Source organism: Numida meleagris, chromosome 1 (assembly GCF_002078875.1).
Source record: "Numida meleagris isolate 19003 breed g44 Domestic line chromosome 1, NumMel1.0, whole genome shotgun sequence".
Classification (NCBI taxonomy): domain Eukaryota; kingdom Metazoa; phylum Chordata; class Aves; order Galliformes; family Numididae; genus Numida; species Numida meleagris.
In genome coordinates this window covers 49,749,015-49,761,855 of record NC_034409.1, presented here as the reverse complement: position 1 = coordinate 49,761,855, position 12,841 = coordinate 49,749,015, and the positions used below count along the sequence as shown (strand labels likewise).

The window sequence follows — 12,841 nt, the reverse complement described above, 5'->3', positions numbered from 1 at the left end:
TTGACCCTGTTTCCTCCCCTCCCAAGGAAGAAACTGATGAACAGTTTGATTCCCGGAGAAACCAAATACAGTTACACATGCCGTTTGTTATATATGCATCTTCGTTGCATGCACAAAGTTGGTTAATTTGCAAATAGATCCAAAGGAAGCAGAATTCATTAACTCAGAGTGCCTGCTAAAAACAGGTTTAGTTTTACTGATTTGATTTCTTCAAAAGCACTTGATAGCATTATCTCAACATTTGTTTTTAGAAGGAAGACCTCTCTAAAGGTACAGAATAAATCTGTTCCACTGCCAAAGAATTCAGCATTTCTTTCTCTCCTGTGACACGGACTAACATTCTAAGGAAGCTCATCCTGCCTGAAATACAGGAGGAGACAAAAGGACTTAAATCCTGGAACAATTCAAGAGGTATTCATACTCATTTTCAAGTGTCTGTACCCTGGACATTATAGCTTTTCATATCTAAGAAAGCATGTATTCCAAAAGGAAATAAGTCTAGGCTGGATCTGGCTGTCATTTCTCAGTGATTTCATAGCTGTCCACAGAAGATGAGCAAACACAACATCTAGGCTTCCTTTCTAACATTTTCCATTTCCATCTGACAGAGAATGAATGAGAGGTTCCGCTGAACTAAAATTCTACACTACAGAGCCCTTAAGCTCAGCAACAGGGACTTAAGACTGCAGCTGGTGTACAGAGATGGCATTTCACTAGTCTGAATTCGTAATGCAGACAAGGCATAATGATTTATATAGGAGAGCAATCTTTAGAGAATACACCATTCTCCCCAGTACCTTCCAAATGATATAACTCTCTGGTGCCTGGACAACTGCCTTTTCTATGATCTTGCAAGAGATATCAGAAGCAAATGCTTCTGCAAATCTACTGATGTGCTACTGGTAACAAGAACAGCACTTGAAGGAGGCACATGATGAGAAATGAGTGTTCAAACCTCAAGAACTCACATGCAGCTTTGACAGGGATGTGTACAAGTACTCAATGCATAAATAAGATCTATGATAGGCTGAACTAAATTTTGAAAAAAAAATCAAGATACAACTTGGGCATTGTTATCACAAGATTTCAGATGTGAGGGTGATTGTCTTCAGCAACAGTGAGAACCCAGATAAGTCTACAGACTAAACTGCTTTCTCAGCAGGAATGAAACACCTGTTCTTCCTGAGCTGAAGATGAGAATTTGACCTTTGCAAAGGACACCATCTTAGGCCCCAGTGTAGTCCCAGCAGCACAATCAAAAGCTAAGGGATATAAGACAGTTTAAAATGTTAGCTGACATTGTCAGTATTAATCTAGGCCAAGAAAAAAGACAACAAACTAATAGAAGTTACGGTAAACACTTACAGCAAATTTACTTTTCACACAACTTCCTCATGCACCTTCAGACTGCCTTCACCAAAATAATCCACAGAGATGAGCTCAGCCTGCTACCCACTGTGGTAAACTGCTGGACTTCTCTTGCTCAAGGTACCAGTTCTTCAGCATACCTTCTGTGTACCCACACTGTTCTCAGCAGTATTCAGTGCAACAGCCATTTGCTAGAAACCTCACAGCTCAGTGTTCAGAGTTCTCAAAAAGGTATTACAACTTCCCAGAACTCGTACCACATTAGCTCAGCATAATAAATGCTAAACAATACACTTCACTTCCATGCTTTTTTTTTCTTCTTACAATTTCTTTTCTCTCATCTCCTTTCCAACTCAAACTTTTAGCTCTCTCCTCTTCATCACGGCTGCTTTGCTCTGTGCCACTCAGCAGAGGAGACTGAGGGCAGGCTGTCTAACATGTCCGGTGGTGCTTTTTAGCGGTTTTGTACTGTTCAGTCAAGTAAAAATGAAGAATGAACATCTACTCCTTCTGGCATCTAATAAAAGAGAACTATAGGAGGTTCCCAAAGCTTTTAGCATCTACTCTTTCTTCCAAGCTTTTTCCTTCATGATTTCCTATACAACCTTTAAGATATCTTCAAGTGCCTTCTTATAAGCCTCCAAATAGATAGATATTGCCTGCATCCACCGAATGCATTTTTCTCTTACCTTATCTGAGATGATTTCTGAAAAATACTCATGAAATAGGCTGTAAAATCTTGTTTTATCTCAAACCTATTTTATCTCAAATTTTTCAGACACATTCAGTGTCCTTATGGGTTCTGGAGAAAAGACTAGTATTCCGAATTTATACTGGAAACCAGTAATCAATTCATAATCCAGATGGCTAGTACAAGAAACTAAACAGAGTTCAGTGTAGTTTCAGACCACTGTAAATAAAGCCATTTCTAGAACTGGAATATGTGATATAGTAACATCTTTCTTAGCTCTTGCAATACAAAATGATCTCAGACTACAAATGCAACCATTTATTGGAGGCCCACAGTAACTTTCCCTTTGGATTCACACTAGTTATGCTTGAGCACAGAGTATTCACCCCTACTCTTCTTTCCTTTTTATCAAAAAAAACCTATGTATCACTTTATTTCTTGTTGTTGCATTAATAAGGCTTACTTACTGCTTCAGAATTATCAATGAAAGGGTCTGTTTCATCATAGCCATAACCTATATCAATTAGATCCTGCAGACGGTCCTTCCGATGTTTGTGGGGCTTTCCACTCTGGAAAAGAAAAGAAAGTTATACCAGATGGGAAGAAAGTATTCAAAGTACTAAAGTCTACAAAACATAGAACACTGGAGCAATGGTCATTCAGGGAATTAGCAGAGTTTTGCTTTGCTTTGATGTGTCTTTGAAGATAGTCTATGTGAATAAAAATTAGAAGGCATAACTTTCACATAGGAATGAGTTCCTGCAAACATGCTGAAATGCTGTATAAATGCCTTATCAGAATCATTTCTGAAAGTTATTCATTAGCCACCTGGTTTCTGGGTGACAGAAATATTCCTAGCATTTTCTGTTTAGACGTGTTTCATTACCCTATGTTTTTAAAACTTCTGTTAGTAGTAGAACAACTGAGATAATCTAGGTAGCATTAAGTTTCTCAGTATGCTACAGGGTCATTACAACACAAATAGCCTAGCATTTGCTAACACGTCCTCCCACACAAAATAGATTGCCTTTCTACAGGAGAGTGAAGCCTAAGCCAAAAGAGAAAAATATTGGTCTGGTGCTTGCAGATATGGAGTGTATGAGTTTCCAAGAAGTTACAGCATTCATTTAACATAACTGAAGAAAAACATAGTAAGATGAAATACCTTGAAATACAAGAGTTGTCATCACAATTGATAGGACCAGACATGAAATGGTTACGTGAGTTAACTTAAAGCCAGAAACTGCATTGTAGATTGTGTTCACTTACCTCCAAGAGAAAGTAAACTTCAGTTTAACCTGTAAGTACTCGTCTAATATGAAAGTGTTAGTGTTAAATAAAAAGTCACATCAAGCTCAAACAAATTGTAGGGTAACTGAACTTATGACTATACAAACAAGAAGCGCTTAAGATGTAAGACCTAGTTTTCTGACTCCTGCATATTGTGGAAATTGTCAATATAAAATTATTAAAAGATAAGCGCCTAAGGGCACCATCTTTACTAAAACAGTATCAGGTTCTTCCATGAATAGTTTGTTAACTATATGCAAAGTACATACTCTTGGCAAACTAACAGGAATCTCACAGGTATAATTAAACCAATAAATGTAATCATACAAGGAAAAAACCCACAAAAGTGAGTTCCATTTCTAATTCTAATCTAATAGTACTCCTAACCTTTTCTATCAGCTCTGTCATCCCCTACAGTCAGTTACTCATCTGATGTTTTGGGAATACATAACCATGCAGACATGTAGTAGGTTTTTTTATTTAAAAAAAATCTTAGATGAAAGATGAAAATATTTGAAAAACAGAGTTAAAGCGTAAGTATTCTTTTTTTAAATTCCAGTGCATATAATGAAAAAGTTTGTAATTCTCATGGTTCTGAAGCAACTGCAGGCTAATGAACACTACAGCATTTTACCTCTGCAATCTCATTAATGTAGTATAGTGCAATCCACCTCTGTATTAGGTCTCTTAAGTCCAAGTAACCCTCACTAAAAACACAGAGGAGTGCATCCTTGTTCATGAGTTCAAAGTCTTTTTGCAGTAATGCCTATTTCAGCACACACAAGCATTTAAAAGATTTCCCAGTGCATTCTTACTGCATGTTATTCATAAGAGTACAGTGCAGATATGGGACAAGTCTAATAAGTGAAAGTCTCAAAAGAGCGGAGTGAATAAAGATAGGATTAAAACAGTAAGCTGTCTTCAGACAGAAGCAGATATGATAATATCTGAACCACTATATTTCTAGTTAGAGAATTTCCTTCAGGCCTGACTCTACCAAGCTATGTTTAAGGAAGTGTGCTGAAAGTCTATAGGTTCATCTATATAGGTGTTCCAGACAAAACTAAAGAGATCATCTGCATCAATGTTTACTACACAATAATTACAGCAAGTTTTACTACTAGCATTCTTCACCTCCCTTCTCAAAGAGCTCTTCCAGCCTTTCTGTCCCAAAGCACAAGCAGCCATGACACCAGAGCAAACTGAGACAGTTCCTGAAGCTGCAGACAGTACTCATGCAATTGCTCAGGAACTCAAATATTAATTCAACAATAGGGCATAACCTAAAGTTTTAACAGCCTTTGCACAACAGACAGTGGCAAATACAATGCCCCTGGAAGATTCTTCAGAAATGGGTAAACTTGATCTCCGTATTGGGCACATTAATAAAAGTTAAAAAACAGAACCAGCAGATACAAGAATGCATGTTCCAGGGCAGAAAATAATATTGGTCAAAGGAAACAGTACTTCAGAACATCAAAAAAGATCCGAAGATCCCTGTTTAAAGACAAACTATCACTGGATAAGAGAGAAGGTCCACTAAATTAATGACTGGTTTAAACCCAGCATCCAAAGGGTAGGAATGAATGGTTCACCAAGGAACATGTATTCATCTGTAGAAGCAACAAAGAAGGCTAACAGCTGGGGGGTGGGGAGGAAAAGACAGATGACAGAAATTACTCAGCATAGTAAATACAAGAGGCAGCTGAAGAAGCACTGAGACCACTCGGTTGCTTGGTACTTGAATAGTAAATTGAATTCCATGATAATAAAAGGAAGGTAATCCACACAAAGGAAGCATAACCCTAACAACAAATACAGCGTGCTCCCAATTTGTTACGCTGCTCAGGAAGTGCTGGAGTCATTACACGCAGTTCTATGACATTTGCCCGACAATCAGGAGTGGTCAAAAAAGGAAAGAATTAGGACTTACAAAAAAAAAGAGAACAAAACCAGAAGTCATGATTATATCACCGATAAATCAGGGCATCCTACTGTTAATGTTCTTTCATTTAAAAAAAGAAATTGGAACAAAAAAGGGAACAGAGGAAGCCAACAAAGATTTTAAAGGTAAAAAGCTGCTACTGTACAGTATCAGAGTTCAGCTGGAGAATGAAATGACAGACTAGATGATAGCATCAGAATGACATGCAGCAGGGAGAAGAACAGGAAATCATTCACTATTTCTTACAATATCTGAACTATGGAGCACCAAATGAACTCATTAAGCCAACAGGTTTAAACAAAATATGTTTTCATCTAACAATCACCACACCACTCAGTGCCATGGAATACAATGATAAACATCAGTAGGCTCAGAAGATGGCCTGGCAGATTTATGGCAGAAAACTACATGAATGGTGGCTAAACACTCAGCCCTTGGCTTGGGAAGAAATTAAGCCACAGACTGCTAGAAAGGCATGCTCAAGTGACATCAGCACACACTTGCTCTGTTACACTTTCAAATATGAGGTTATTATGGTGTCAGAGGACTATGTTACAATACGCGACTACTGATTTTATCCAATGATTATTATTTTTAACATTATATATAATATTACCTGAGATTAATATCATGTTTTCACAACATACAGCATATAATGTTTGATTTTACTAAAGAATAAGAAAACAGTACTGGCATTTTAGAACTTGCAGCAATTGCAATAAAGTTCTAAATAATCAAGTAAACAAATGGTGCATTAACTCCATGCACTGGGACTTACAAAAGTTCATTTATTAGAAGAATTTATGTTGGAATCAGCAAGATATATCCAATACTGTACTGATTATGAGTACAGAAATTTACATTAAAAAAGTAAAAAAGGTCTTTAAGGAAGACTTTTTCATGAATCTTTTTTTTTTTCCACAAGTACTACAGCATCAATGCTGTGTTAAGAAGATCACCTGACTCAATTTTAAATGGATACAGGAAAGTAATACATAATCCGTTTAGGAAAGAAACAGTCTTTCCTGCAAATGTGAAAAAAATGTTACTTCATTCTCACACAACCAGTGATTACTTCTACACTGAAGCACTATTAAAGAGATAGAGAGAATGAGCATCTATGTCAAGGGATATCTATCCTAGTTTAAGCCAAGGAGTAAATGGCTCACCTCAAGATTCCAGAAGCTGGCTGGATATTGTCAGAACAGGAGCAATTACACTGGGTCAGTGTACAGACATGCAATTCTTCCTACCACGAAGTGTAAGTAGAGACTGATGGTTCTTGTATTGGAAGAGAGAAAGGACAGAGACTATCTAACACAAGAACTATCAATCTCTCACCACCCTCCATCCTTAGTTGTCCTACTCTAATAAATTGTTCCTAGAAGATATTTGCCTCCTGAGAATTTTGTGGCGGTGGGGGGCATAAGGTATGGCAGAGAATAAAGAAACACAAGATATTAGAAGCACACATAGTCAAGATACAAGCACTCCTGAATACATACCCTGGTCAAACAACTGTTTGTTATTTACTGCTTTTCTAATGGTTACAAATATCCATTTGCCTCTTATCTTTGCAATTGAGCACTGAAAGTTTTTCATATGTTTAATAACATTTTTGTCCATAAATGTATGTTTAGCTTACATGCGTGTACATGCGCATATACGTGCGTACCACAGAATCATAGAATGGCCAGGGTTGAAAAGGACCTCAAAGATCATCTAGTCTCAACCCTCTGCTGAGTGCAGGGCTACCAACCTCTAGACCAGGCTGCCCAGAGCCATGTCCAGCCTGGCCTTGAATATCTCCAGGGACGGGGCATGCAGTGTATACTACATTGCATGTATACTAGATTGCTTCCAGCACCCCCACCCTCTCCTACATGTATTGCTTTACATGCTCTCCACTGACTTTCAATTCCTACAGTTAAGCTACTTGTTTTAGAATATTATTGAAATCCTTAACTTGTTTAATGGAAATGAGTTTCTAGAAAGTACAATTGAAATATTTCTCTCTGAAGTTCAAAAAAATAATTTATCATTCAAATGAAAACCAAACACTATTATGGAACTGCCTTCTCAGTACACTGGGTATATTGAGTTTCTGTCAATCTCTTCAAAAGAAGAAAGTGATTCTTTTCAGTTTAAGGATTTCTCTTGTGATGTATCACATCTAACACGTTTTGAAATAATAATTACTTCTACTGAATATTTAGACCAGATACTCCAAAAAGTCTGCCTTTGCCAGGAAAAAAAAGAAATCAAGTAATATTTCAATATGCATATTAATAGCAAAAGGTACAAAGGACTGTTCTTGTTTCCCTTCTCTATTAGTAATTCAGAATATCAACATGTTGAAGCATGATGATGATTTCTGATTGCCAGCTCAGAATTAATCACCCAACCCTACCCACATGAATTCTTTAAGACTTCCTTGGGTGTGGTTTTAGACAACACTTTCTGATTTCTACCTTCATTTATTAGTGAAAGCATCTTTATATTATCACCCAGTGTTGTTCAAGTCATTCATGCTACACTTCCAGGAGTCAGCAGAGTATCTTTAGGCAGCTGGCAGCTAGAAGATAAACTCATCAAGCGATGACTTATTAAATAATAGCTTCCTGTGGAAGCATTCCAAACTAGTCAGAAATTCATCAAGATTCATCAGTATACAGCCCTAAGAGAAGCGCTGTTCAGTAGTGCACAACAGTATTAATCACTAATATTGACCTGCATTTATTACTCAGTTGCACTTATATAGGAAGCTTTTCCAAGAATAGCTTCACAGGCAATAATATCCTACAGACAAATCTATTTAGCAGACTTGTCTAATAAGCTTGTAGCAGCTTCAAGCTACTTAGATGAAATATAAATGAGACGGTCAGCTCCAACAGATACAGAAGTCGTTAGACATTATATCAACAACTCTACTCTGGTGTTAACATCTATGCTGCACCGTAAGTTATCACAATTAAATATTTGAATGTTTTAACAAAGATACAGTAACTCACGTATTTTGCCTCAAACTTCTTGGCTAGTGTTTCCACTTCATGCCGCTCACGTTGCTCATCATTAAAAGGATCTTCTGAGTGAACAGATTTCTTCTGAAAAAGGCAGAAGTATTCATTCAATTACAAGAGAAACATAAGATACATCTAATAAAAATCTATTAAAAGTCAATAAACTACATTCTAGTGACTAAGTAGTGAGAATTTATACTAAGAGGGCCCAAATGCTCACTTTATGCTCTACAAATGAGTTTAACCCATCCAGTTATCAACTACTTGTCTTCTCCTAGAGAACAGACAAACAGAAAACTAAAGAAAGACTCAGCTTTACGTTTACCTAAGTATCCCAGTGCAACCTCAACCGAAAGCATAAGCAGAAGAGAACACTAGCTGAACTAGAGGTTCAAGGAGAAAGAACTCCAAGTGTAACTTACACTGGTGCCTATCCTATCGGTGCTGTGATTCTCAGATACCACACACAAGACATACCCAGTGTGCTAACCAGCAAGAAAGCAACTGAAAGATTACAAAGCAGAGTCAGACCATAACAAGCAGCTTACCTCCCTGAACTCTTACTGTTACATTCTTGTTTGGGTAACTTCAGTAATCACAGCACAAACACTACAATACTGCCACTACGGCAGCTAGAATAATATGACTTAACATTCCAGCTGTACAAATAAGCAGGAAGCATACAATTCTGAGTTTCCACATACAAGAAGTCAATGAATAGTAATCAAGAGTATGAAAAGGGTTTCTTTTTTTTTTTTCCTCTTTTTCCCGGAAAAAATTATGACTGCATGTGTCAATTTTCTGTATAAAACACAGTAAAAAGGGTAATAGGGTTCTATAACACAGTAGAACATAGTTAGGCCCTTATGGATGCCAACTAACTTTACTTCACGTGAACCACTCCGTGAATAAATCAAGTTTTACAACAGACAAAGATGGAATAAAAAGCAACACCCTAAGCTCTATAAAGCAAGATCCTCCCCCCAAAGTATGAGAAACTGAGTACTTACAAAAAGAAGTAAAAAAGGGTTATGCCTAACCCTGAAACATCTACTAAGTTACATATGCATTTCCTGCATCCTCTACATTAAACTAAAATACTGCTCAAGTCATGCAACTCTTGTTTGGGGGGGGGGGGGGAGGAAACCTACTCTACATATATCACTCCAAAAGTAATGCCTCCTTTTTATTTCCAGGAAAAATACAACAAAGAGCACACAAACACTGTTTGATAGAGAAATTCTCAGCTACAAAACAGTATTTTTCTCTGTTAGTGATGCATTTTTGACAGTGATGCCATCCAGAATGCGGCTTGTCTTCACCACTGCTGAAACACAGCACCCACCACCTCACTGTGCTCACATCCACTGTCTGGTCTCCATCAGCGTTTGAAAAGCGTTCATGAATGGCAGTAGGTGCCATTTTTCTGCATGGAGGAATTCAGTAACACACCTTTGCTTCATACGCACTGCCATGGCAGACACCATTTTGTCAGCCGGCCCCTCTGCTGCCATCTGTCACATGGCAACAACATGTAACGGAATGCTGGTGGGAAGGTTCAGCCTCTACTGCCATACCACCAACACAGGTCAAGGAAAATTCAGCACTAAGCGTTAATTCGCATCCCTTCACCAAACTACCAAAGGTGAAAGGTGTAGCTGGACTACTGTGTTGAACAGTTATCAGCAAATTTCAGTTTTGATGGTATGTAAGGCTTCAGTCAAGTCTTTTGGACCTCACGTTAACTTCAAGACTACTTCAGCACATTCACAGCCTGCCTGACACAAGCCAACTTGGGCTTCTGGCTCACCCATTTCATGTTGTTTTACAGAAAAACTTCATGTAAGTAATTCGTACCGGAAGACGAACTATACCGACAACCCTATCAAAGGATGCTCTCTTTACAGAGGTTAAAAAAAAAAAAAAACAAAACAGAAAGAGAAGGACACCACAAGTTTATCAAAAACATGTTTCACCAGGCTGTAAATCCAATTTTAGAATTGGACCAAAAAAAGTAGCATTCAACCTGTCAAGTAAATTTTGGGATTATTTATTTATTAACTGTTTAAGAGACCTATTAAATCAATGCTTCAAGTTACTCCCATACACTGATGCAATTTCTACATGTTTCTCCCCTTCCAGAACAGCGAGCCTCTGGAGATCCATTCTTGGCTTCTCCAGCCCCAAGCAACACTACAGGATAAAGACATGTTTTGAATTATGTCATGCTGAACTTTAATGGGAATAGCTTTAAGGAAACTGAGTAATTTATAAGGGATAAGTAGTAAACAATAGCCTTCAGAAAAACCAATCAATCTTCACCCTACAGAAACAGTCTGCATAACTAAGTTTGTATAAACTGTTCATTTTAACTTTTTAACAAAGCTAAGTTCTGAAAGCTTAAACTCTATTTAAAACTACAGCATTAACTGCTAACTACTTACCACCAACTCACAGCAAATCTCAGAATCAGCAGGAAAACGACAGAAGGCAGAAGTTTCTTCCTCAGGTTCTGTTTTAACAAGGCAGTTTTCTCTGCTGCCTTAACTAGTACACACCACTATAGCTATTCTACTCCACAGGCAGAATCAGCTTTCCTTTCATAATTGCTTCTATTTTAGGATTCTGAACAGGTTACAACATTTCTTGGTCTGAGAATGACCAGGGACCAGGTGAGAAACAGTCTTGTGTAGAGCAGGTTCTCCTCTTATACTTCCTATAGCCATGAAAAAGGTGGGATACCTTAGTTTTACTGCTGGGAAAAACATGCTTCTCCTCTTTGCATGCTGATTGAGGCAAGATTTTAAGTATCTTCCACTATATTAGAGAAGCCTTTTCAGTTTCTGCTTTGTAACCATCAAGAAGTTAAACTGACAGGACAACCACACAATAGATTTTGAACAGTTCAGAATCACTTTTAAGGGATCACAATTTATGACAGTTTTACATAATCAGTTGTTTGTTCCACGTAGTCCAGAAAGAGACAACATTACAATCCATTGATTTTCAATCTGTACTCTGTCAGAGATTGCTTATAAAGCAATTCTGTCACTATTTCTATCTGATCCCAGTTGTACCAAAACTCCACCACATCAGTTGTTTTTTTCTTCTGCTTTCCTCCAGAAGACATTGAATTTGCATCAGAAAACAAAAATATTTTTTCCCCCCTGACTACATGATTAACACATTACCAACACACACACAAAAAAGTAGCTATTGAAATGGGGATTGTCAAGGGACAAAGTCAGCCTCTATGTGCAGACTCACTCCGAAACGCTACCACAACTTCCACCCTCACACAGGCTCTGGTCAGAAAGATGGCACTCCACAGAGCACCAGGCTGCTGCTACAATCCAGAGCAGTCATCGCTGGCACTGTTTGCCCACAACAGCTGTGGGACAGAACAGAAGGAGCTTTTAACTTACATCAGAAAGTCACAGAGGGATTATAAAAATCACTGATTTTTCTGTCTTCTGCATTTGAACACAACACAGTTCTACATCCCCCTCATACTGTGCAAAAAGTGAACAGGCCAGTAAGTATTGCTACAGCAGCATCTACTAATATTTTGCTACTTAACCACCCTTGTGCTTATCCTAGATTTGAAAAGCCAATGATAGTATCAGTACCAATATTTGAAGTTTGCCTTTAGTTTTCACCAAAGCTAACTGCCTCAGTAGCAGCTGCTACTGCTTCCAAAAAGATAGAAAACTTTCTCTAAAATCAAACAGCGAAATTAAGAGAAGACACAACCACACAGTGCAACTTTATCAGTATCTGCATCTCACAGAGTGACTTGCTCCAATGGGACTGTCTCCTTCCTAGCTGAGCACTCTGCCCTGCTGACTGGTAATGTTGCTCGCTCCTCAAAGCTGTCTGCAGGATGAACACAGCAGCTGAAGTACTAAGTATTTTCTGTTTGAGAGAAAAAGAGGAAGAACTTCTTTTCTTGAGTGAGGGCTCTGATAGTTACGGGTGAGGTGTCAGTTCGTTAACTCCTACTCAGTAATGCACCTTCAGGACTGACACTTACCCCACTGCTCCACAGGGCTGGTGGCAGAGCTGGGCTAACAACTCCTTCACCTGCAGAGAGCCCACAGACAACAGCCCAACACGAAACAGCTCCATCCTCTGCCAGAAAAGCCTCCCGGTCCCAGAGGGCACACCGCACTGCTACCGAGGCAGGAAGAGGGAAGACAGACGGGATGCGAGGGGCTCTCCCCGACGAAGCCGACCCCTCCCCTCCCCCGAACGCGGCCTCAGCGCCGGGACAAACACGCCGGCAGTACGGGGCGGCCGATAACGCTACGGTGGAGGAGGCGGAAAGGGGGAAGAGAAGGGAGGGAAGGGGAGGTCCCGTACCCGCGCCTCCCTGCAGAGCAGCAGCTCCGGGTAGCTGAACTCCACGCAGCCCTCCTCGGTGGGGTCCTTCAGCACCACCTCCAGGCGGACCGTCTGGCGGAGCGGGAGCGCCTCCTGCGGCGGCGGCGGCTCCTGCCGGCTGCCCTGGCGCGGCGCTGGCGGCGG

The 12,841-nt window shown here is 39.2% G+C and overlaps 1 protein-coding gene across 1 annotated transcript in view; it reads right to left on the bottom strand.

Moving 5' to 3' along the window:
- The window catches only part of UBN2 (ubinuclein 2), a 57,893-nt gene that overhangs the window by 44,596 nt on the left and 456 nt on the right, over positions 1-12,841 (bottom strand). Inside the window, exons 2-4 of the mRNA XM_021394816.1 lie at positions 12,677-12,839; positions 8,306-8,398; positions 2,527-2,628 (exon numbers count right to left, since the gene is read on the bottom strand). Coding sequence (XP_021250491.1) covers positions 2,527-2,628; positions 8,306-8,398; positions 12,677-12,839 — 358 coding nt within the window. The remainder of the gene's footprint in view (positions 1-2,526; positions 2,629-8,305; positions 8,399-12,676; positions 12,840-12,841) is intronic.